The sequence below is a fragment of the Haliotis rubra genome, unplaced genomic scaffold, assembly GCF_003918875.1.
Source record: "Haliotis rubra isolate DU_JTF1 unplaced genomic scaffold, ASM391887v1 Scf179, whole genome shotgun sequence".
Taxonomy (NCBI): Eukaryota; Metazoa; Mollusca; class Gastropoda; order Lepetellida; family Haliotidae; genus Haliotis; species Haliotis rubra.
Window position 1 is genome coordinate 294,227 of NW_025765769.1, and position 27,627 is coordinate 321,853.

General features: G+C 38.4%; 1 protein-coding gene across 1 annotated transcript in view; it reads right to left on the reverse strand.

The window, feature by feature from the left end:
- Window positions 1-27,627, reverse strand: part of LOC124273282 (IQCJ-SCHIP1 readthrough transcript protein-like) — a 274,967-nt gene that overhangs the window by 11,521 nt on the left and 235,819 nt on the right. Inside the window, exon 8 of the mRNA XM_046708519.1 lies at window positions 5,975-6,205. Coding sequence (XP_046564475.1) covers window positions 5,975-6,205 — 231 coding nt within the window. The remainder of the gene's footprint in view (window positions 1-5,974; window positions 6,206-27,627) is intronic.

Genomic DNA, 27,627 nt, shown 5'->3' on the forward strand with positions numbered 1-27,627 from the left:
TATAACAAAAATTCTTTAAAAAAAACAACACAAATGTCGAACAAAGTTAGTTTTCAGATTAGGCACTGTTTCAAGTGTGGCTTCTTTCCAACGTTACATTACAATAAGATTCTAATGGTGTCCACAATTTATAACCTACACTGGTATGTGTGAAGTGATATCTGTGGTGTGGTGCTGATACGACTGCAATTAATTAAACCCTATGGGAAACAAATCCACTGCATATACAGTACAACCAGAAATTATTGAGAATTTAAAGACTTTTTTTTTTTTTTACTCATTACTCACGTATTAATGTGAATATTAGCAGATGATAACTCCAGATTCAAAGACAGGTGAACAGTTAGTATTTTGTCAAGTCACTATGGGCAGCAATGCAGGTTTCAATGCGGCGGGGCATACTACTGATCAAAGAAGTTAGAAAGTCGTGGGTCCCAATATCGGACCACCTCTTCTTTCATTTCAGCAATATTTGTCAGATTTTTCTTATTGACACTTTCCTTCATAAGTCCCCAAACATTTTCTATTGGATTTAGGTCAGGGCTATAGCTTGGCCAGTCTAATAATGTCATATTTTGGGTCTGAAACCAGGCCTGTGAATGTTTTGAACGATGTTTTGGTCGTTGTCCTGCTGGAAAATCAAAAACTTTCCATAGAACACGTGAGCAGATGGAAGTAAATGTCCCTCGAGAATATCTGTGTACCGCTCACTGTTCATATTCCCTTCAAATACACAGAGGGGCGTTGCCCCTAACACAGATATGCCACCCCACACGTTAAATTTCGGACTGTACATTGGGCGCTGATACTAAGGTTTTTCAGTTGTTTGGTCCAGAATTTCAAGTTAATTTCATCTGAGAAAATCACAGTGTCTCATTTTGTTCAGGTTTCATGATCGGTGATTGAATTCCTCGACTTTTCTGCCAACCCATTGCATGCAGCTCAGTTCTAATTGTCTCCTTACAGACAGCCACAGTTCCTCTATCAATCATATCCAGCCTTAAGTTTTCTAAACTCCTTCGTTTGTTTTTAGAAATAAGAATACCAAGCTGCCTCCTGTCACCGACAGTCAATTTTCTGGGCCTACCTATACCTCCCTGGTGCTCAATGCCATATCCATTTGCAATATTTTTCAAAACACTATAAACAGTGGACAAAGGGGTGCCTGTTCTACTTGAAATCACTTTAGCTGATCTGATGTCCTTGTTACAATACTCTAACATCAACTTCCTCTTCTCTAAATCATCAATACTGAGGATCACTGAATATGTCGTCTGCTAGCAAGTAAACAAAGGGGGATAACTCTTCACAAACTAATGAAAAAGGATTAACGGAGTTGTCTCTCTTGAATGAAACCAAGCACTTGATAGCTGGTCATGGTTGTTTATACTAGAAATCCAATTAAACATATTCCTAAAATTCTCAATAATTTCTGGTCATACGATATACTGAGGATTTAGTGATTTAGTTCACACTACTTGTACCATGGTCAGTGAAAAACAACACCCTTGCACCACATTTTTCTTGTTTTCAGAAGTAACTATTTTGTTGATTTTGCCTCCATGTGGACTTTGGGTAAGACTATGTTCCAAGCATCTGAAGATAGTCATAAGAGGCAACAAGTGGATTGGATGGTCAGGCTTTGTTAATTGCATGTCATCATTTCCAAAAGATTAATGCTCTTGATATCAATCAATGGAATGTCTGGCCCTGACTTGAATATTTACAAACTACTGTCATATTACTGGAAAATGATTGAGAACTGATTGTGGAGTTTAGAAACAAAAGACCCTGTGAATTTGTGGTTGAAAAGTAAACACATATAGTATAGTTTTACATCTAATTGTTTGATGGACATTCTAGAAGTTGGTGACTCAAAATGAAACATACAACTTTATGGATGACAACTTCTTATTTACTGCATAGAGTGATGTTTCGATGTAGATTCTTACACCGTTATCAAGCTAAAAGTAGCTTGATAATGATGTAAGAATCTACATCGAAAGCATCACTCTATGCAATAAATAAGAAGTTGTCATCCATAAAGTGGTATGTTTCATTTTTTAGTTTTACATCTGTATAACAATACAAGTAAAATGGTGGTAATATGTAAATTTAGTTTATATAGGGATAAAACAAGACATATTGTAACAGCAAACACATTACATGTGGAAGCATCTTTAGTTTGTCAGAATTTGACCACTGCATATTATTTTTGAAGCCTTGGTTATCCCACAGATATCATATCATGTATGTTGTGATAGATCTACCATGCTTTCAATGTAGATGTAAGCTTCCTGCACGACTAATCATATTAGACTAACTTTTAGCTGACTTCTATACCAAACCTAATTTATTAACATAATAATGTGTTAAGGGCAAAGCATGAAAGGTCGATTCGGTTTGCAGTGGCATTAGATAAAATACAACAAATTGACCAATCGGAATCTAGGATTTGTTTTCACTGCGGAATAAGGTAAACTAATCAATCAGAATCAAATATTCCTTAGAGTTGTAGCTTTGCAATTACAGCTTGAAAAATATTGGTTAAGTCTTGAAACTTGCCATTTTTCCCAAAATAATTAATCTCTTTAGGGTTTTGAGCGAAGTAATTCTCAATGTTTATACAAAACAGAAATTCAGGACTAGGACATAAAAGCATCAATCAAATTCTCCCATAGGAGATCTGGAAGCACATATATTCAATACTTGGCCAAAATAATTGAATTTTCGAGTCTGGAAGTTAAGATACACCCTCTGTTTCCCTATTCATTACCAGATATACACATTCGCGTCAGCAGTAAGTGAATACGTTACAATTTGATTAACGGGCCAAACCCAACATCAGAATAGCTTTTAATCACCATTAATGACATCAAAGGAATGGCTCATTTTCTGCGGAGAATTAATTCCAACGTAACCGCAAAACTCTTTGAAATAAGATCTACGACGAATTGAATTCAAATAAATCGCAGGCATGTTCGATTGTCTATTTTTGTAGATGTCAACTGGTTGGTCCTATGGGACACCGCCAACTCCAAATTAGCGACACTTCTGGTGGAAGGAGAATAAAAGGCCACAAATCTATACTCCTACATCTTCCAAATCTTTATGGAAAGAAGATGGAGCTGCTTCGAATGCAACCAGTCTTCAAGGGTTTATTTCAAGCATAGACCAGAACTAAAAAGAGTTTGCATTATCCATCCTGCTTTTCCTGTGTGGAATACCTCCATGTAGATCTTTGCCACCACAGCATCAAAGTGATGTCACCATCTCTTATTTCAAGTTTCCTGTTTGTCATATCAATCTTTTGCCTGGTACCTGTTCGCAACCACAGGTGACATCACCATCTATTTCAAGCCCTCTTTTAACCAACTTGGCATAAAATTTCTCTTGCTCATGAGCGTGAATTCAACAACCAGTAAGATCCCACCTGGTCTTTAGCATAAAAAGCAAACACTTTAACCAATAGGTTACCACATAGCCTCCTGTCAATCCTTTCACCAAAAGAGTAAAATTTAAAAGCACAATTATGATTAGTGCTATAACATTCACAATGAAAACATAACAGAGCTATAAGTGGAATGGTTTCAAGGTAGATATCACAACAGAATGGATGCATGATGCGCTGGGGAATCGAGAAATCGGGATTCCCTCTCATCAAGACCCACTGTAAAATGTCAGAAACTGGCATTATTTAGACAATATGTATTGTCTGTGATATATTTCTAAATAGTTCAGGTGACTGGGGCTGATGTGTAAGTGAATGTTGTCTTCACGGTTGTCAGCAAGAGTGAGTCTGAGTGAGTGAGTAACTATAATTTTACGCCACTTCCAGCAATATTCCAGCAATATCACACCAGGGGACACCAGAAATGGGCTTCACATATTGTACCAGTACCTATGTGGGGAATCGAACCCTTCAACAACTAGGCTAACCACTGCACTGGTTGAGCCCACGATGATCGGGAGTGACCCGGGACACGCTGTAACCATCCTTCTTCATTATTATTAAGGAAGAGAGGGTCATATAAAACAAGAAGACAAAGTCATCAATATCCCCCGCAATGGCAAAATACTCTTCATGATTATGTCTACAAGTTATGATTATGTCAAATATTTAGGTGTGTATTTAGAAAAGTGGAAGGAGAGTATTGAAAGGTTTTTAAGGTTCTGCTCCGGAAAAGAGCACTACCACCAATTTCAGGCTAAGTCAAACTTGTTGCCACGGAAAAGCCAAAAATATTTTATTCTGAATTCCAAAACTACCAAAAGGCACCAGTACACCACCAGATCTATCTATGTGCCAAGTTTGGTGAAGAAATAGTGAACGGTTTTAGAGTTCTGCTCCGGAAAAGAGCACTACCACTAATTTCATTCTAACTTGAACTTGTTGCCATGGAAACGCCAAAAATATTTTATTCGGAATTCCAAAACTACCAAAAGGCACCAGTACACCACCAGATCTATCTATGTGCCAAGTTTGGTGAAGAAATAGTGAACGGTTTTAGAGTTCTGCTCCGGAAAAGAGCACTACCACTAATTTCATTCTAAGTCGAACTTGTTGCCACCGAAAAGCCAAAAATATTTTATTCAGAATTCCAAAACTACTAAAAGGCACCAGTACACCACCAGATCTATCTATGTGCCAAGTTTGGTGAAGAAACATTGAACGGTTTTAGGGTTCTGCTCCGGAAAAGAGCACTACCACTAATTTCATTCTAACTTGAACTTGTTGCCATGGAAACGCCAAAAATGTTTTATTCAGAATTCCAAAACTACCAAAAGGCACCAGTACACCACCAGATCTATCTATGTGCCAAGTTTGGTGAAGAAACATTGAACGGTTTTAGAGTTCTGATCCGGAAAAGAGCACTACCACTAATTTCATTCTAAGTTGAACTTGTTGCCATGGAAACGCCAGAAATGTTTTATTCAGAATTCCAAAACTACCAAAAGGCACCAGTACTCCACCAGATCTATCTATGTGCCAAGTTTGGTGAAGAAACATTGAACAGTTTTAGAGTTCTGCTGCTTTAAAAGACAAATGTGCACAGACGGACGGACGGAAACACGCACGCACGGACGGACTCCATTTTAATACCCCCCTCAAAACGCGTTGCGGGGGATAATTAACAGTCTGCAGGGGAGGGTCCTAAAAAGTAATACACCTATTTTGGGAGGTTCAGGAAAAAATTGACATTTTAGACCAAAATATAAAGCACTTTTGCATTTTGAGTTTTCAGGAAAGGCCTAGGGAAGTTGTCTGAGGACATGGGGTGGGAATCACACAACTTGCAAGGCATTAATAGAAGGTGATTATTTCAGTACATTACCTTAAAATCTTCAGCAGAATCACCCTGGGATGAGAGGCTATTACAGCTTACTCAAGAAACACCATCACCAGAATGTTCAATAGGGATGTATTGTTATCAGCACAAAAGTGTCTGAGAAAACTTCACTAATGGAACAATACCAATGCATTAAACCACGTCATCTCAAGTGCGGTAAAATGGGTTTAACACTGTGTCTGAGATTAATTCTCTTATCCAGCTACGTGTATGCTGGCATGTGCTGCTGCTCGTAATTGTCTTGACTAACGCTGGTTTTAAGAGCTAGCTCACTGAAATACCATCCCAAGTTTAAAATGGACACCCTACTCAGTATACCAGTGCCAAGCCAACCAGTCCTTGTTTTATTCTCTCAATGCTTAGCACCAGGCATGGTAAAAACAAGTACCATTTTAAAATGGTACAGTACGACATTGTCGGGGATGAGACTACCAACCTACCGCTCCTCCCTGCAGACAGTCTAACCACATTAGGGTCGACCATCTCACCATGAAAACACCAGAATCAATACAACATATACATCAAGGCAGTGATTACCCCACCCCCACCCCCAAAAAACCCCAACAAAACAAACCCCACTCATGACATTGATCACCACTTTAAAATACATTTTCTGTGCTTACCTCTTGTGCATTTTTCACTTGTGGTATGCTACTGCTCTTCTCCACAGTTGCCTCCCCTGAATCTTGTTGCTCCCCTACTGCCTCATTCATGAAACATATCTGTAAGTTCATACCACTCTGTAACCGGGTTTGTAAGTTTGGCTTTTTGAAAGTCCTTTCATTATAATAGTATTCTTCATCTGTGCCCATTGCCAACTTCCGACGGATTTCTTCGCGATCACTGAGGCGGGTCTGAAAAACAACAACGCAGATTTGAGACTTCAGAAGCAAAAGGGTGAGTGAGTTAGGGAGTGAGTTTGGTTTTACGCCACACTCGGCAATATTCCAGCTATATGGCGGCTGTCTGTAAATAATCGAGTCTGGTCCAGACAAGCCAGTGATCAATAACATGAGCATCGATCTGCACAATTGGGAACGATGACATGTGTCAACCAAGTCAGAGAACCTGACCACCCGATCCAGTTAGTCGCCGCTTACAACAAGCATGGGTTACTGAAGGCCAATATTCTAACCCAGACCTTCACGGGTAACTAGGAAAGGGAAAAGTTGACACAAGCATGAGTACCAGACATTGAACCACTGGTGAATAATGTAATCTACAATGCATATTACTGTAGAAAAATAAACAAGAAGACAAAATTCATGGAAGAAAAAAATCATCCTCCGTTTCCTCTGCACTGAAATGAAAACAGCATTACAAAAAAATATTCTGTAAAAATGGGATCCCATCATGTGGAAATATAATATCTACTGAACAATAAGACCTAAAAATCATGAATATGGGGAATATTTTATAGAGGAAGACAAACACAAATTTCAGTACAAAGTGTTACTCATGCCTTAAGTTCTTGAAGTCTTTGAATGGCATTTAGAAGTGATACACATAAAGGCGAAAACTTTCACCTTTAAGTTTTGTTCAGCATACAAATATTGATTTGTCAATGTCACGGCCACCATGGGAATATACTTTCTATATATATTTCTATAAATCCTTGTTTGAATTCACAAACCAGCTGCCTGAAATATCTTTACAGACTAAGGTTTGTATGTGTGAACATAGTGAAAACCACCGCAATTCTGTTTGATGAACTACTGGCAAAAAATAGAACTGGTATTCAGGACATTTCAGTGTTTTCAAACCCAATTCTGTCAAACACATATTGGTAATTACAACCAATCAGATATTGCCAACATATCACATGATCTTAAAAAAAAAATGGTGTCCAGATTTTTTAAATGGAAGATGTGAAAACTGTGCCAACCTGTATTTGCAAATTTATGTTTCCATGTGAAACTGCCATAGAATTCTTACTTTTCTGATTAGCGGCTGGACTGATTAACAAGATTGTAACTCTGAATCTACAATCTTATGATCCCAGATGCAGCCAATACAATTAATCAAGGCCTCGGCTAAATAATCAAGATGGGGGCACACCAGTTCCAGTTATCTACCAAGGTCAAGGACAGTTAGACAAAATGGAACCAATAACATCATCTTTTAAACATTATCCTGCAAGTTTTATGGCAAGACATTTACACATCACAAAACACTTTTGTCACGTCCCCATCCTTGATAGTACACTTTACACTTGATGAAGGAGCAAGCGTTCAACATATCCTAATAGTGAATTTTTTATATAAAAAAGATTTTTCCCCCTTGGATTTTTCAGCATGTTTAACAACAACCAGCATTCAGTGACATGATTGTGATGACAGCCTAGTGATATCTTCCCTGAACAAAGCCCAGAACTGTCATCACCTGCAATGAGCCTTTCATACATAGACTGGGTGCTGGAAGTGTTTTAGCGGCATCACATTTATAATGCATGCTGGACAGACATTTCACCAGAGCTAACCTATTTCATCATCTAAAACTTGCTTCCAAAACAGTCATTAAAGACGATAACTCCAAGCTTCTCCCTGCACATGCAGTTATTTTTTTCATATCCGATTCCAAAACCAAAAACTAACAAGCATTGTCACTAAGGTGACATAATCCCCTGCCGCAAATTATCAAATCAAACTTAACAAGAAGACAAAGTCATCAATATCCCCCGCAATGGCAAAATACTCTTCATGATTATGTCTACGAGTTATGATTATGTCAAATGGTGACATATATAGAAAGGTGTGTATATAGAAAAGTGGAAGGAGAGTATTGAAAGGTTTTGAAAGTTCTGCTCCAGAAAGAAGCACTATCACCAATTTCAGTGTAAGTCAAACTTGTTGCCATGGAAATGCCAAAAATATTTTATTCAGAATTCCAAAACAACCAAAAGGCACAAGTACACCACCAGATCTATCTATGTGCCAAGTTTGGTGAAGAAATAGTTAACAGTTTTAGAGTTCAGCTCCGGAAAAAAGCACTACCACAATTTCAGGCTAAGTGAAACTTGTTGCCATGGAAACACCAAAAATATTTTATTCAGAATTCCAAAACAACCAAAAGGCACAAGTACACCACCAGATCTATCTATGTGCCAAGTTTGGTGAAGAAATATTAAACAGTTTTAGAGTTCTTCTCCGGAAAAGAACACAACCACCAATTCCAGTCAAAGTCGAACTCGTTGCCATGGAAACGCCAAAAATATTTTATTCAGAATTCCAAAACTACCAAAAGGCACCAGTACACCACCAGATCTATCTATGTGCCAAGTTTGGTGATGAAATAGTGAACGGTTTTAGAGTTCTGCTCCGGAAAAGAGCACTATCACCAATTTCAGTCAAAGTTGACCTTTTGCCATGGAAATGCCAAAAAAGTAATGAAAGTTTAAGATGAAGTTAAATGTCAACAAAAACATGACCAGTCAACCTCTCTTGATATCTTGCTCTTTAGTTGTTCAAACACACAAATATTTTCAAGACTGACTTTGACCTTGACATGAATGTCATAGTGTATGAAATATGCAAAAATGGTACTAAAGAAATTGCTTATTGAAAAATATTCAAGGGAAGTCTTGAAAGTCTATGAAGAAAATCCAGTGAATTCAGGTTAACATGCTGAAATCTTCAAAGTGTCGCAGTGACCTTGAAAATTATGTGAAGGTCACCTAAATTGACTGGGTCCTGCGCCTTCATTAGATGAAGCTTGGTGTCAAATATGAAAAAAATCCAGTTAATGTTTTTTGTGATATCTTGCTGACTATCTTAACATGCAATTTAACATGGTGAAATCTTCAAAGTGTCTTTGTGACCTTGAAAATTAAGTGAAGGTCACCACAATCAACTGGGCCTTGCACTTTCCCTAGAAGAAGCTTGGTGTCAAATATAAAGAAAGTCCAGTGAATGGTTCTTGAGATATCTCTCTGACCATCTTAACATGCAGGTTAACACACTGAAATCTTCAAAGTGTCACAGTGACCTTGAAAATTAAGTGAAGGTCACCAAAATCAACTGGGCCTTGCACTTTCCCTAGAAGAAGCTTGGTGTCAAATATAAAGAAAGTCCAGTGAATGGTTCTTGAGGTATGTCGCTGACAAGCATAACATGCAGGTTAATATGCTGAAATCTTCAAAGTGTTGCCATGACCTTGAAAATTAAGTGAAGGTCACCAAAATCAACTGGGCCCTGCGCCTTCCCTAGATAAAGCTTGGTGTTGAATATGAAGAAAATCTAGTGAATGGTTCTTGAGATATCTCGCTGACAAGGGTAAAATGTTAAAGTCCCCTTGTGACCTTGAAATTAAGGTCAAGGTCACCAAACCTGACTGGGACCTTTCTTATACTGTGATGAACCTAGGTACCAAATATGAAAAGAATCTAGTCAACGGTTCTTAAGATATTCCAATTCATACAGACGGACGGAGCCTAATACTATATCCCATGCTTCGCGCTAAACACGTGGCAGTTGATAAAAATATAATGTAAAACTGAAATGTCTTCATTTTTCTTTACTTAATAAAGCAAATATTCTACACAAAAGACTGGTCTTGGGAGCTCAAATCCTTCACTTGAGCTGGGTCTGATGGGTTCCCATGGAAATGGTTTGCATGTTACCAGAAGACTTCCAGAAGACAGTCTTAATCGTTATTTACTCACTCTACCATACACTATCTGGATCATTGCCTTCTGTCAACCTCAAGCACTCTCAACGACAAACGAAATGTTTCCCGTACATGCCCACTGATTGGCTAATACGAAGTGCAGGGCCTCATAATTGACTTATAGCTTCTCCCATGGTGCAGTTCATCTATTTCAAGATCACGTCAAACTTAGACTCCCTTATCATATCTGCGTCTGCTGCAACGCATCAAGTGAATATGCATTCAGGAACGTATAACACCTAACCATCAAGTCCCCATTTAATCTGTCCCTTTACAATCAGGGAAAATGGCCCAAAAGTCGCTCATGAAACTATCTTCACTCCATTCTGATATCCTCATCGTCACAGAAGAACGTGTAATAACATTTCCCCTTGAGTCCAATGTGTGTATGCTTGATTGACCCCCAAATCCATGAAAGCCTCTTGGTTGATGATCTCTATCAAACTGAGCTGACATATAAAAAAGTTGGCGGTTACAAAATGTACGCTGTGCAGCCATTAAAAGCAAATTGCTTGTCCAAGCACACAGAGGCTGAGTCCACACGCTGAAAGGAAGCAATCTAACAAGTCCAAGATGGCCGACTCTGGAAGGCCCTACTTGTGAACAACTTCATCAGTGTTGGTCCTGGGTGGCTACAAGGCGGGGACATGTTCCACAGTCAATACTCCTGCTTTTCAAGCACCAAACTTACGTCACAGTATATTGATTCGGGACACAATTGTGGTCAATGGGAAGTAAATGAAGGTTTTTTGCCCTCAAATTATCTCGACAGCCACACTTGAAAATCTTCACAGTTTCTAAGTATTGAGACAGTCTTGACAGTTATTTCACTCTTATACTCTTCAAAACAAAAAGATCATTTCTTTCCAAGATATTTGCCTCTGTTAAATTTAATTCAGTAACTCCTAAACTTAATTCACACTTGTGCATGCATGAGTGAGTGAATTTAGCTCTAAGCCGCTTTTATGCAATATTCCAACAATATCATGGCTGGGGACTCCAGAAATGGGTTTCATACATTGTAACCCGGGTCTTCGGCATGGTGAGGTGAGGTGAGGTGAGGTGAGGTGAGGTGAAATTGGGTTTAACGTCGTGCTTGAGAATATTTCCTCATGTGACGACGTGCATGCGTGTGTATGTGTAGGTGCGGCTGCTTGTACTAGCCCAGACTTCAGCTGGTTTTATAGTGCTAGCCCACTGAGATACCATACCGCAGTGAAGCATGAATACCCCACCCAAACACATTATACTGACTCTGAGCCGACCAGTCCTTGTTGTACCCATTAATACCGAGTGCCAGGCAGGGATCAACAAGTACCATATTTTAACGTCTTTTGGTATGACGAGGTCGGGGATCAAACCCGCGACCTTCCGCACTCCGGGCGGACGCTCTAACCACTACACCACGGAGGTGGTCTTCGGTATGTTGAGCGAAAGCTTTAACCACTACGCTACCCCAGACTGATTCAAGCAGGTGATAAGTACCTGAACTAGTGGACAAGTATTTAAACACTTATTCCTGAGTGAGTGAGTGAGTGAGTGAGTGAGTGAGTGAGTGATGTAAGCATGTGAACCGTGTGAGTGACTGATTCAAATGAATGAACCGAGTAGGTAAACCAAATGGTGAGTGTGAGTGAGTGAGTTCAGTTTTATGCCGCCTCCTGCAATATTCCAGCAATATCACTGCGAGGGACACCAGAAATGGGCTTCACATATTGTACCCATGTAGGTAATTGAACACCGAGTCTTTAGCACGACGGGCAAACGCTTTAACCACTAGGCTACCCTACTGCCCCTAAACCAAATGGAAGCGAAATCAGTACACAAGTGACTCAGTAACTGAGCATCACAATCAGTAATAATTCATAATCACTTTCGTGTGATCAATACAATAAATCAGTCCCCCTTTAAAAGTGTCCTGTGTCTTTTTACCAAAAGTCTTTAACAGTGTATTACCGACCCAGTGTCAACATGGCTGTCATGACAACAAGAGTACGAGTGTCTCCCAAGGACCGATTCCTGCAGGTATCAACCAGACTAAACATGGAATAAATGTCACACTTTTTGACGCTGAACCAATAACTCAGGCAGTGATATGAAGCAGACTGCTTTCTAGGTATTTACACATCCACAGAGTCTTCAAACACTAGTTTTGTTTGCCGTCCAATAGATCCCTTCAATATAAATGAGAGGAGAATACCCCGGCTTCACAGACACAGTTAAAGTCTTGCATGCATAAAGTGTGCACTTGGTTGGCACATAAACAATCTGACATTTCAAAATTAAATAAAATTTAGAATATTTTATATATACTTTTCAAAATGCTTCACTGAACAATGATTAACTTGAAAAAAATGTCCATATTCATAGGATACCAGACATAATTACTTGACATATACTCCAGAAATTCGGTCAAGAATATACACGCTAAAAACCATTATCCATTAAGATTGTGTACTTTGAACAGGTTCCCTTTTAGAAACTGGTCAAATGTGAGATATGCTATATCTGGAATTACACTTTTTAGTATGCATTGAATTCTAGTACTTTTAAGGGGAAGTCCCATTCACGTTTCAAACCCAGACTTCAGGGTAAGGAACCTGAATTACTAGTCAGCAACCTGAACCATTAAGCCACCATGGCTTGCAAATAATGGAAGTCAGACTACCGGTGGTCAAGATCAATTAGTTTGTGTACCTCAGTTACAAGTGCAAAATGGCACAGACTTCATTGACCAAAAAAACAACCCACCCCCAAACCAAAAAACCCCAAACTATTATGAGACAAATTAGTCAAATTAACTAACATATGCAATTATTGGGATTTAGTTTTCTCCCTTAAATACAAATTCTGGTACATTTTGAGGCTGAGCCATCTTGGATTCTAACCAACACTCTCGTAGTAAGCTGTGTGCATTTGTAATTTGTACCTCTTGCATGTGGAATTAACACAACTGTAACATTTTGTAAAAGTTGAGTCCAACTTTTTGTGAAAACTTACTTCTTCTGAAGATCAGGTAATTGCATATACGATTAAATTCAGAGACACTCAGCAAGCAGCATGTTTCAGCAAGAACTTGAATGTGAAATGAAGGCCTTAGGATCTTCCCTTATCCTGGCTCCGTAGCCAATATGTAAATATTCATTGACAAACTTTGAAACTGCTTTTATAACTAATTCTGTTTAGATGGCCAACAAACCTGTGATGAATATTTCCGTTCAAATATTTCCTGAGAGTAATACGTGGTGTTTTGAATATTCATGACCTTCATTAGCGATTCAAGGAAGACACCATTACACCTGTAACCTGTCAGGTAACCATGGCAACTGGTCGGAATTCTATGTATCAGAAGTACAAGATGTAGATGGAGTTACATTTTTACACAAAAAATCTGAAACTGTGGAACTAGTCAAAGAATATACAGTACTCTGTAAATATCAGAGCGAACAGGATCACTGTGTGTCACAAGGCTTATAAACCACAGGGCACGACTCCGCAAACAATTTTGTACTATTTACCACACAATTAAAGCAATACATTATCAAATACAACTGTAAACTAAAGGGTTGTGATTAGTTCCTTCTGTGCCATGATTCCAGGAACAATATTCCACCTGTTCCAGTCATGTAACCATGGCAACTGGCCAGGATTCTATGTATCATTTTAATGAATACATATTACACCAAACTCTACGGCACCATGGAAGTTGGAAGATAACAGTTTTAGAAAGCTTTAAACACAATACCGACAATAGCTTCATGCTGTTAGTGTCCAGTTGCTGATATATATCCATCTGCTGTGACATGTTGATGAAAATTATATCCAATGGACCCAACACAAAAATTTAGTTCACGATGCATAATATGTCAACTCCCAGTCTATTTGTACATTTCCTGTCAAACATTCAAGATGATTAACTCTACATATCTTTGAAGAATTGCATGCATACCAAATACCCTTCACATTAAGATTGTTATCGAACACAAACCACATACATGCTGTCGTTGATTTAAGATAATAAAAAAATGAATAGTTTCAAATGTACAAGAAAATAGATATCAATAGATATGACTTAATTTGGACTACACTATATCTGAAGATACAGATCAACATTATGTGAACTTATTGCTTGTAAATAGACCATGTTCATGTAAATATTGTATGGTGGTGGAACAGTCAAGTGGTTGCCTTGTCGCATCGAGGACCTGGTTTTATTCCCTGACAGGGAACAATGTGTGAAGCCTGTTCAGGTGTCCCTCTAACGTGAGGATTGATATAAGTTAAATAAAACTCTCCTCACTCTCTCACATAGACTCACATACAGGCAATGAAAACATATAAAAACTACAATGTAAGTCGAGATAAATCCCTGTCCTTCACATGTTTAGTCTGGGTTCTTTCAATTTCAAGTCAATGTAAATATTTTCATTTTAGAGACTACATATTAATCAGCTCTTGTCTAGTATTGGAAACATTTGTGCATGAATGTATGGGTTAAACTGCCAATAGTTCTCTTGCCTCAAAGGGTTAAAGTCAGAAGGAGCTATAAGGAAGGAAGCCCTTGGCCAGCTTCCGATTACTGAGATATTTATACTTCTATAACATGATTCCTCTGCCATTCATCAAAACGAAATACATATTAAATCCATAAGAAAACTAAAACTAACTGATACTTAAACATTCATAACTGAAGTAGTGAAGTCCCTACATGTCTTTTAACTCATACATTGAATGCCAAAGAGACAAATTTCAGATTAGATGTAATAATTCTAAGAGAAATTAAAAAGTAAATGAAAAATTAAATATTATTATTGAACGCTCTTTGTGTACAAGAGTTCAGAGAGATATAAGGAAACTTTTTGACAAGAGCACCTGTTATTATCATCAAGACAGAGCAGAGGAAAGTCATCATCATCATCATCATCATCATCATCATCATCATCATCATCATCATCATCATCATCATTATCATTATTCCCTACATACAGGTACAGTGTGAAGCCTATTTCTGGTGTCCCACGCCATGATATTGCTGGAATATTGCTAAAAGAGGCGTAATCCCAACTCACTCATCATCATCATAATAATAATAATAGTCCATTTATATTGCGCATTTATCCATGCACATTGCATGCTCAAAGCGCTGACATATTACCCCTGGTCAACGAGTACAGAACACTCCCTGTGGAGAATACAACCGGTCGCCTGTCAGGCTCTCAAGGTTCAAATTCAGACTACCATCGTATCATACCAGGTACCCAGTTTTACTGCTGGGTGGACAGAGGCAATTTTGAACAAACTCACTTGCCTAAGGTGAGACCACATGCGTCACATGTGCTTCATTGTGGGGCAGGACTGAAGTCCTAGAAACTTTCAGGAGTCAAGCTGCCAAACACGGTCACCAAGCCGAGGACTGTCCGCGACCAACGTTGCTTAACTTCAACTGATTGTGACCTGAGCTCTACACACAGGACCACACACCGCCACAATAATGCATTCCTTAATCATCAACTTCAACATCATTAATATCAGAATCATCATCATTAACTATAACATAATCATCAATAACATAATCCTAATCATCATAATCATCATCACCACCACCTACCTGGCCACTAGCATGCTCCAACCAGCCATCATGTATCCTAAATTCTCGTACTGAGTAGTCCAGATCTAAATCTTCAACATCACGTCCACTTTCTGTCATTGTCCGTCATCACCGTCACCTGCTCTGCACACCTGTTAACGAGCTACTTCCTCAGATAACCAGGTACACAATTACTCATAACACAGCACAACCATGATATTGCCCCTCCACCAGAACCATGGACCTGTACAACACAGCTCATCCTCATCAATCAAGGTTTTTTTTTTACCTCACCCAATCCCTGTCACCTGAAAGAATCTACAAGACTCGGCCCAGGAACTGATACCACTGAGACCAACAGCATGGTAAAAAACATCCTTCAGTAAAGAAGACAAAGCCCCAATTAACTATAAACAAAGACTCGTCTCATACATCATTTACTGGGCTAATGTAAGGTAGACAAGATTGACGACACTCTGGGAGCCGACGACCAAGAAATCCACAGCACCTAAAGACAAACCACCTATACAGGGAACATGGCCATCTTGGGTTAGCAATCTTACATATCAGATTGTCTTTTTGTGTGTATAATGCTGCATTTTGCAAACAAAAATTTAAAATATTCCATATGAAACTACTCAAGTCAGGGTCAGACAATCCAGTGATTGACGTCAATTTTCCAGTTGTTCTGTCATATGCAGGACTACACAGTATTATTCGCATATCGCAATATGCTTTTCCAAAAATACCTCCTTTACCATTTTTTCTGAGAACTTTTATAGTGGGTAAAATATATATATGAACTTTTGTGATTATTTTTATGGTTTTAGTTTAAATCTACACATATCTTCATCATAAGTACACCCTTAATACTGTATCATTAATACATCCTTAATACTGGATCATAAGTACACCCTTAATACTGGATCATAAGTACACCCTTAATACTGCATCATAATTACACCCTTAATACTGCATCATAAATACATCCTTAATACTGCATCATTAATACATCCTTAATACTGGATCATAAGTACACCCTTAATACTGGATCATAAGTACACCCTTAACTCTTTCAACACCAGTCAACCAGAGGCATTTACTGCCATGACACCGAGTTCCCAGAGCCTCTGAGGTCATAGATCAAGCCTATGTTTATGAAGGAAATTATAAGCTTGTAAAACGTTATTGCTACTACATCCCATACATCATTTAAAAGATCTAATCCTACTGTTGATAAATATGAAGTTTATTTTTATAACATTATTCAAATAATACAACTACAACTTAAATAAATGTATTTTGAATGAAAATGCAAGCTGACATTTATAACGTCCAGATAAACCAATGAAAAGAAGCAAAACTATGGCGATTTTTTTTCCATTTGTGACATGTCATAACATGCCTGTGCCTTTTTCTTTTATATTTTCATTTTACGTCATCAGAAAATTATTATAAAAGATTTCTTAAATAATATGTATGGTCAGCCTATTTCCCGATATCTGTGGCTTTCTGCTCGTAACATGACATAACAACGGAAAATACCTCCGTTTTCTTCTTCAGATGAATAACATGTGAGGCTTAATCATTTGATGTCGGGCATCGCTCGAAAGCTCTGGACATCAACAATATCACTGTACCCTTGCCAAGAGTATTTTCACAGTTGTAAGAAGCGATTTTATTGGATAAAGATTGGTTTCTAAAGACGCTTTTCGCCACAGTCTGCTATAAGGGTTGTGATTGGTCAAAATCAGACACGTGACCTAAGGCAGCTAATCATATTACGGCAATGGATACCGTCCTCGTGAAACAAAACTTTTAGATTTAGACAAAAGTTTTGGGTAAAATAATGCTATTCTGAACATATTAAGCAAGAAATCGCTACCTATACGTAAATTATGGATCTTATTGGACGATCGTGCTAGGTTATGACCTGTGACAAAAATGCTTCATGTATATATTTTCACATTAAACATCGTGTCCGAAAGTGAAGATTGAGGCGCTGAGAGCAGAGATGTCACTTGTCAGTGACTTGGATGATCGCGACAAAAGATGGAAATAGTAGTTTTATATGTACGCTTGACAACTTTTATGAATGTTGTTGTTGATTTTATTCATTAGTTTATTCAATTTATTTAATGAATTCCTCGAAACATCGTTACTTTGCTCTTTGACAATGTTATTGTGGACCCGCTGCCAAGCATGTGTCCGAGAATCGTTGTTTTCAATAACATTGCGAAAAAAAGTTTATAATTTTAATTCTGCTGATAATATATGATAAATTGAAATTTAATAAGTGTTTTCAGACATTGTGAATTGTGATAGATTTAATATATGAATCATAAGTCAGGTAGGTTCCTAAAATTATGTCTCATTTTTACGTGACTACTGCCTGGCCGCTTAATCGGCCTCCGGTGTCTGGGGACTCATAACGTTGTGGCCGCTTAAGCGGCCTGCGGTGTTGAATGGGTTAATACTGGATCATAAGTACACCCTTAATACTGGATCATAAGTACACCCTTAATACTGGATCATAAGTACGTCCTTAATACTACATCATAAGTACACCCTTAATACTGGATCATAAATACATCCTTAATACTACATCATAAATGCATCCTTAATACTACATCATAAATATATCTTTAATACTACATCATAAATACATCTTTAATACTGGATCATAAATACATCCTTAATACTACATAAAAAATACATCCTTAATACTACTTCATAAATACATCCTTAATACTACATCATAAATACATCTTTAATACTGGATCATAAATACATCCTTAATACTGGATCATTAATACATCCTTAATACTGGATCATAAGTACATCCTTCATACTGTATATCTCATGAAAAGGGTGTTTACAAAAGACTTCAGCTGATATTGCCATCTGAGATAACCCTTGACTACTTGCAGAGGTTATCTTATTAAACTGGAATGTAGTTTTCCAGACAGGTAATGTTGTATTGACAAACTTGAAAAAAAAGTGCTTTCCAAAGAACAGCCTAAAAACATGAAATTGTCTCAACACAAAAACAGTCTACATGACCCCGACAACAGCAGACACTATACTGTGAGCCAATTTCCTATAGCAGACAGGAAACTTGGCAATCACATCCCCCATGTCATACATCGTGTACCACAGACTCAATTACATAACTGTAACAATTGCAAGAAACTGGAAGTACGTTTGTGATGTAGCTTCAGACAGAATGGAACCGTATCATAGCAACACTTATTGACGTTCATCAGACACTGTATGCAATATAATGTCTGTCTGGTATGTTTTAGAAACATCGAATCTGATATTTCACAATAATAATAACCAGAATTGATTCTAGCCACTAAAATCAATCATCATTTTATCATTTTGCCTGATTCACTTATGACAATCGAAAACTTTTTTTTTTTTTTTAGAAAAATGCTTAACAAAATATGGGATACGAAATATCAATCCTTTCTTTACTAGTCAGTGGCATAAATCTTTCCATGATTAAATTTGTTTGGTTCAGTAGCAACGCTTTCCATGAGTTACTGTATATAGTCTGAAACAGTTGCAAGGTAACAGTATATCTTACAATTAAGAAAGTACAAATATTTCAATGCAATAATTAATACTGGTAACATTCAGGATTTTATTATCCTTGCTATTATTTGGAAACAGTCTTTTCACAGCCATATGACATTCAGTAATCATGCCTTTTATTAATAGTGTGTTTATCTGTTTGACATTTATCCTTAAATTTTTATCTCTTGATATCCATTCGATTTTTATTACAATATTCTCTTTATGTCCAATTGATTTTTAATATTATGTCTTTTTTGTTATCCATTTGATTTTATTATTATATGTTTGTTTTTTTTGTTTCAAAAAAGGTTTGTTTGTTAAGAAACAGTCTGCAGGTTAGTAGTATCTGTTTATTGGCCATTATTGTACCACTAGCCCCTGCTACTTCAAGCACAACATCAACTACACAGGTTCTGTGTTCCTATTATCTGTCCTTCGGGATGACAGGAGCGACCAAATGACTACCAGCACGCAAGTGACTTCTAAGTATGGAGGAATGTGAGTGTGTGAGCGTGTGGGTTAATAGCGTACAATGACAGTTTATACAAGTTACACCATAGTCTCACCTGAAAGGGCTCATCAAATTCAAGAAATATGCGCATTGTTTATCACAGAATAAAACTCTGTGTGGAGTACATAAATTTTGGGGCTTTACCAATGAGTTTTGTATTTGTTAATCACCATCACTTCAGCTTCTTTTAGGACGTTGCACATCTACATCCAAGGGAAACAATTCACTTCCTCATCAGGTCTATGTTTGAATCTCCAGAAAAACATACACGACAGAAGAATGTCTTGTCATGATAAAAACCAGCCTTCATTGTCTTTAGCAATTCATAGTGTCTTATATGTTGATAAAAGAATGTGATTCATTGGTGAGATGACTGACTGAGGTTGGTTTTATGCCACTTTTAGCAATATTCCAGCAACATCAAGGCAGGGGACACCAGAAATGGGCTTCACACATTGTACCCATGTGGGGATTCGAACCCGGTGTTGGGCGTGACAAGCAAACGCTTTAACCACTAGGCTACCCCACCGCCCCCATTGGTGAGATGAGGTCACATAAGGTTAAATGTCATGTTCAAGATCAATACACATATACAGTGACATGCATGTGCGCTTGATCGTCGCTGTTTCCACACAAGTATTAAGTTCAATTTCATTATGTTTGTCCTGTCCATCCAGATTCTCTTCATGACTAAAACCTTTTCCTTTCTACAAAGACAGTTTGCTGGAACTTCTAAAGTATTCAAACAAAACAAAACTGTAAATCCATACAAATTTTCAGATTCGAACTAATAAATCTACTGATTTGATTAATTTTACACAGGAACCATCATTTCTCATTCAAATTCTGTTCCTTTCAGAAACGTGACAGACTGATTAGTTTCAAGTCCAAGAACACTGTATATAACAGACTCAGGACAGCATAAATAGACAGTTTTCAAGTCAAGAATTAATCTTGAACACATAAATCGGCTGAATTCATGAACCTGAGAGAGAAACCATCATTAATATATATATTTCAATGAGATATCTTCGTACTCTCCCTCCAACTCAAGCCAACAGACAATGATTTACACAGCCACTTAAAACTCAGTCTCATCAACAAACTGTAAAGATTCTATTTACCTACAGACTTTCAGACAAATGAAACCCTGCAGTAAATACAATTTACCGTTCGGCAGTGACCGTCTGACTGTGGAAATAAACAGGAATCCCATCTTGCCATCTTTCACACGACCCTGCCGCATCACTCACACGACCCTGTGGTATCAATCACACGGCCCATGGCAAAAGCCTCACAGGAGAGTTACTCCAACACTTTCACTTGTAATAATACCCTCAAAGCAATTTGTTTTATCATTTTCATTTCAATTTATTGGATTGTTTTTCCCCCCATGACAACAGACAAATTTGTAAGCTATTACTAATTATGAAATTGTATGAAAAATGTTCTGAAACAAATATATATATAAAAAGCACTTTATCATGAAACAAATATTTTCCTTAACTGAGACAAGGTTTGGTGGAGGTTGAATCACATACAGGAGGTAAATCAAAATTCAGCTTTACAACAGAAAGTTTATCCTGGCCCTAGAATTTTGATTCTTGTAGCTTAACTCCCTTAAAATACACAAACAGATTTGAATTGAAGTTTTTGCTCTTAATATCTCACTTTATATTCATAGAATTTAACATGTTTTGCCAGAATTTAACTTTTACTTCTGCTAGGAGAGAGGAAGTTTCATTCCTGTGCTGAGCCATTGAAAATGTCATTTAAAAATGGTACTTGTTTTTACCAAGCCTGGAGCTGGGCTTTAGGGAATGAAACAAGGACTAGTTGGCCAAGAGTCAGTATAATGTGTGTGTGTAGAGTTATCTGTGCCATGGGATCACAGTAGGCTGGCATTTTATAGCCATGCATGCACGCACACACTCATATCACTTAACAAATGAAATAAACTTGAATGAGATTAATAAATTCAACTTTCCCTGTGAAAATTTCAACCCTGTCTTCAAGAACACCGTGCTCCAAGACATCAACCACTCTCTCTGAGAGACCGTAAATCCTTATTATAAAATCACTGGTTACAGATCCTGGGGCGGATCCAGCGATATAGAAGAAAACAAATTCGGCTATTCGTAACTTCGGGAGAAGGACCAAAGGCCACTAAGGCCTTCCCCGAAAATCACAAACATATGTAAACCATTATTTAATTTACACCAATAAACTTGTTATGATAGGCATTTGCTCGTACAAAATGTTGTGAGATGAAAAAAAAGACAGCAAACGTGCCTCCTCCTGCCCCCCTATACACACCCAACTTCTGTTGAGATTAAGAGGACCCCAACTAGTTATACCATCCAATATTAATGAAATATGAAATTGCCCCCAGTTCTGTAATCCCATTATCCAGTTAATCAGCTGTAATTTATCACAACGCTTTTCTGAGCAAAACTGCTCCAGATTTCAACCAATACCTTTAGGCAATTCATCAACACACAATGTTTTTTTCATGCATTTCTACAAAAAACTCCCACTACAGGCCACACTTGATTAACTCCGCCCGCACTGAGGACCGATCAAGTCCCGCAATATCAGCGCCCCCTGTAGACAACCGGCCACAACTCATCCCTCAAGCTGAATGTTGAATACTCGGTCAAGTAGGGAAAATGGAACTCTATTTCAAGTTGAAGTGGCAAAATAGGGATGTGGTTTCTCACTTCACGGCATGGTGAGTGGGTGGAAGGTGGGTGAGTGAGTGGGAGTGTTTGGGGGAGAAAGAGAGAAGAAAAGAGAGAGGAGAACGAGGGAGAGAGGGAGAGAGAGAGAAAAAAAAAAATAGAGAGAGAGAGAGAGGGAGGAAAGAAGGGAAGGAGGAAATGAGGAAATTCAGAAGCTGTGTATAATTCAGATTTGGACAGTATTTTTTCACAACCTGTCAACATGTTTTGGGACAACTGATACAAAGTTGCACGTTTAGCCATCTATCACTGGGAAATGGTGCATAGTTATTACATACTGTACATCTTATAATACTAGGAGTTTTGTCAAGTGGGATCCAACATATGCTGATACTGACACAACAAAGGGAGGTAACTTTGTCAACAACACTGTTGGTGGCATTGCTCTACAAATACTAATTATTTCTTTAGGTATTTCTAGAACTTTTCCAAAAGTAACACACAAGAGATGCAATCAGGAACTGGATATATGTACTTGTTGAGACATCACAGGGCAAACACTATATCAGATATAAGCATTTTGTTAGAATTCGAGACATGTAACTCAAAGTTACACTCATAGCCTGCAATGAAGCAAGTCATCGGAGATGAAAACTAGCACATATATGTGTCTAGATCCGGATTTAATCATGTGTTTGTGCCTTTATGAGGGGAACAGTTAATCTTGAACTGAAAATTGAATCTTATTTGCATGTCTTGATGGCCTTATCTTATATATAGATGCACAGCAATATCACTGGCCTTGGCCATGGAGTCAAAACTGAAGACTTACATAAAAAGCATTTTAATCACAACAAAGTGTGGTGTTTGTGCTGACAGGTCATGGCTTACACAGAATGATTGTCTACAGTGTATATGACAGTGTACTGGTCAGAAATGAACCACACAAACTCCCCCAGTAGAACGAGACGGTGATGTAATTGTTCACCTTCTAGTGCCATACCAGCACCTTGGGTGAGTGAGTGAATTATGTTTCTAGCTGCTTTTAGCAATATTCCAGCAATTTCACGATTGTCTACAGTGTATATGACAGGGGAACACCACACAAACTCCCCAGAAATGGGCTTCAATTGTTCACCTTTGAACCCATGCATGTAGGGAATCGAACCTGGGTCTTTGGCGTCAGCACCTTGGGTTGTAGATAACATACAGTGATTTTGATCATCTGTAGATACCCAGGGACGACAAAAAGATGAGAGCCATATGAGAATGAAATTTAATCATTAACTTTTTATGGCCTACCCACACAGTATTTCCTACTACTTAAAGGCAGACATTTTGTTAATCACGATGTAGCTAGACTAACAAATAGTTCCCCAAAAATAGTTATGATTAAGGTTTTATTAACATAGTCTGTGAAGGATCATTCCAGTATTAAGAAAAACCTTCGACCCATTCCAGGTGACATAGTGGTGGAGTAATCACAACTGCCATACTTTAACATAGACTGACTGAGTTCGGTTTTAACGCCGCTTTTAGCAATATTCCAGCAACATCATGGCGGGGGACACCAGAAATGGGCTTCACACATTGTGCCCATGTGTGGATTCAAACCCGGGTCGTCAGCGTGACGAGCCAACGCTTTAACCATTAGGCTACCCCACTGCCCCCTTTAACATAGACTTAGTCATAGCGCTACGATCACATTGTGGAACAAGACCCTTGTCTCTTATCTCCGACCAGGAACGTGATAGGGATGGATAGCTTATAGAAGAACTGAGATAGGAATGAGAATTAAATCGGGTGATTGTTTTACCAAATGAAAGCTTTGGGATCTGTAAAATCAAGTAGCAGAGTAGTGTGATCTATAACTGGACAATATTATACATGGAATAGCGTGAATGAGTGAGTGAGTTACAATTTCACATCGCATCAGCTTTATTTCATCCATATAGAGATGAGAACAAGTTCACATACACAATGGAATAAATCTGTTATACCATACATAACAGACAACCAATATAATCACTGCAGAGAAACCTAACATGCTGATTAATTCATATACCGCCATCAGTAATACATGTAGGAACATAGAAGACATTTCGATCTTGACATTGATGTATTGGAATAACCATTCCAATTTACAAATCCATGAATATTTCACATGTCTGGCAAAGCAATTACATAAAACTCTATAACTTTCCAGTAAAGTATCAAACCAGTAAAGTAATATTTTCAATAATTCAATACAAGTGTAACAGACAACATTATTCATACCTCCGTTATTCTCATCTTCTTTGTCTGTCCTTAGAACAGAACCCTCAACAACAGAACAAACAGCGGAGTTTGTACGTTCTCCGAGGAAATATCAATTACCTACGTTATGTAAAGCAAAACATAACATTGAAAAAAAATATAATCAATCCTTCTCCAGTGTACCGAGTAACCCTGATCGATGCCTGCCTAGTCACCATAATGGACTCATTCACACAGACGTGAATCATCACGATGAGGTTTTCACGTGAATACATACCTGAATATAACTACCACCAAGGGTCGTCAATATTCAAAAGCAGTAGGAATAAAACTTGGCATTGAATGTATCAAGTTTATTTGTGTAGTGGCCCAGAACTGGGTAGAGTTTACAAGATTGCCAGGGACTGAACTGAGCTACACAGATGCCAACCCCAGAACCAGGGTAGAGTTTACAAGATTGCCAGGGACTGAACTGAGCTACAGAGATGCCAACCCCAGAGTTTACAAGATTGCCAGGGACTGAACAGGTAGAGGTTTACAAGATTGCCAGGGACTGAACTGAGCTACACAGATGCCAACCCCAGAACCAGGTAGAGTTTACAAGATTGCCAGGGACTGAACTGAGCTACAGAGATGCCAACCCCAGAACCAGGTAGAGTTTACAAGATTGCCAGGGACTGAACTGAGCTACAGAGATGCCAACCCTAGAACCAGGTAGAGTTTTGCCAGGGACTGAACTGAGCTACAGAGATGCCAACCCCAGAGAGCCAGGTAGAGTTTACAAGATTGCCAGGGACTGAACTGAGCTACAGAGATGCCAACCCCAGAACCAGGTAGAGTTTACAAGATTGCCAGGGACTGAACTGAGCTACAGAGATGCCAACCCCAGAACCAGGTAGAGTTTACAAGATTGCCAGGGACTGAACTGAGCTACAGAGATGCCAACCCCAGAACCAGGTAGAGTTTACAAGATTGCCAGGGACTGAACTGAGCTACAGAGATGCCAACCCCAGAACCAGGTAGAGTTTACAAGATTGCCAGGGACTGAACTGAGCTACAGAGATGCCAACCCCAGAACCAGGTAGAGTTTACAAGATTGCCAGGGACTGAACTGAGCTACAGAGATGCCAACCCCAGAACCAGGTAGAGTTTACAAGATTGCCAGGGACTGAACTGAGCTACAGAGATGCCAACCCCAGAACCAGGTAGAGTTTACAAGATTGCCAGGGACTGAACTGAGCTACAGAGATGCCAACCCCAGAACCAGGTAGAGTTTACAAGATTGCCAGGGACTGAACTGAGCTACAGAGATGCCAACCCCAGAACCAGGTAGAGTTTACAAGATTGCCAGGGACTGAACTGAGCTACAGAGATGCCAACCCCAGAACCAGGTAGAGTTTACAAGATTGCCAGGGACTGAACTGAGCTACAGGGATGCCAACCCCAGAACCAGGTAGAGTTTACAAGATTGCCAGGGACTGAACTGAGCTACAGGGATGCCAACCCCAGAACCAGGTAGAGTTTACAAGATTGCCAGGGACTGAACTGAGCTACAGAGATGCCAACCCCAGAACCAGGTAGAGTTTACAAGATTGCCAGGGACTGAACTGAGCTACAGGGATGCCAACCCCAGAACCAGGTAGAGTTTACAAGATTGCCAGGGACTGAACTGAGCTACAGAGATGCCAACCCCAAAGTGTTGCAAATAGTAGTTTCAAGGATCAAGGTTAGTAGTTTGACCATAAAATTAGTAGTCAACTAAATACTTAAAATCATGATGGATTCTGAGAAAGATAATATGACACTAATCAAGAGTGAAGCTTTAATTTCACATACTTCCAACAGCAGATTTCCAAATTATCATCATTACATTTCTTCTTGTCGTCTCTTTTTTGGCGGAAATGTATTTAATCGACGAAAATATATGTTTTTGTCTATATATCCGAATTTTAATGATTTTCTTCAAATTTCGTAGAATTTCTAATGCAATCATATTGGTGTGGTTTGAGGCTAAAATTTGTAGTGACTACGATAATATCGTAGAGGTTGGCATCTCTGGAGTTATGACCTCTTGGCATCAGTGGTAATGTACTTATTCTGCCATAATGCAAGAAGAGACTTTGAATACATTTCCTGAAGATGGGCTTGACCCAATTAAAATTATTTAGCCAATCAAAATATTGATGAGACTGTCACATACTGCTGGTCACAGACAAAATGTCAGCACCCTCGAACCCTCATATTTTTTATTATTATAATCTTATGTTCAATTTCTGACTTTTATTAACAAATGCTTCGTACAGTTTCACCCTCGTTATTTTGTCCTCAAGACCCAAGTAATTCATTGCAGTTTTTCATTCCTTGACAAAATACCAGTAGTTAAAAAATGTTTTATTTGAATCACATATGTTCACAGGTAACTTAAACAGATGGTTTGATCAGTTGACACAGGTCATTGTATCCCAATTGTGTAGGTCAATGCTCATGCTGTTAATCACTGGATTGTCTGGTCCAGACTCAATTATTTCCAGACTGATGTCATATAGCTAGAACATTGCTGAGTGTGGCGTTTAAAATCAAACAAACAAACAATATAGATTATAATAATTGGTGTAAGGCATCCTTGGAGCTAGACTAAGGCTTAGTCTCTGAATATATATAATTTTGATAGTAACAAACAAGCCCATTTATATTGAAAAGGAGCCCTAGCGAGACCAGAGATTCAGAACCTGAGGAAATCTAGACTTGCTTTATTTAGGGCTTTAGTACTGCAGAGAGGGATTGGCAGTAGGGAAATTAATGTGGTTCAGGGACTGTGAGACAGACTACCTAGGAGCCTGCTGTGTAACTTTGAACCAATGGATATCCACAACTGGCATCTAATCCTCCGAGGAACTTGGGAATCGCCTGACTCTATGACAAACCATAATTGTATGGCGCCAGGATATACGGCAGACAAGGGACTCTGGATCAAGGCCATAATGATCGGAATGG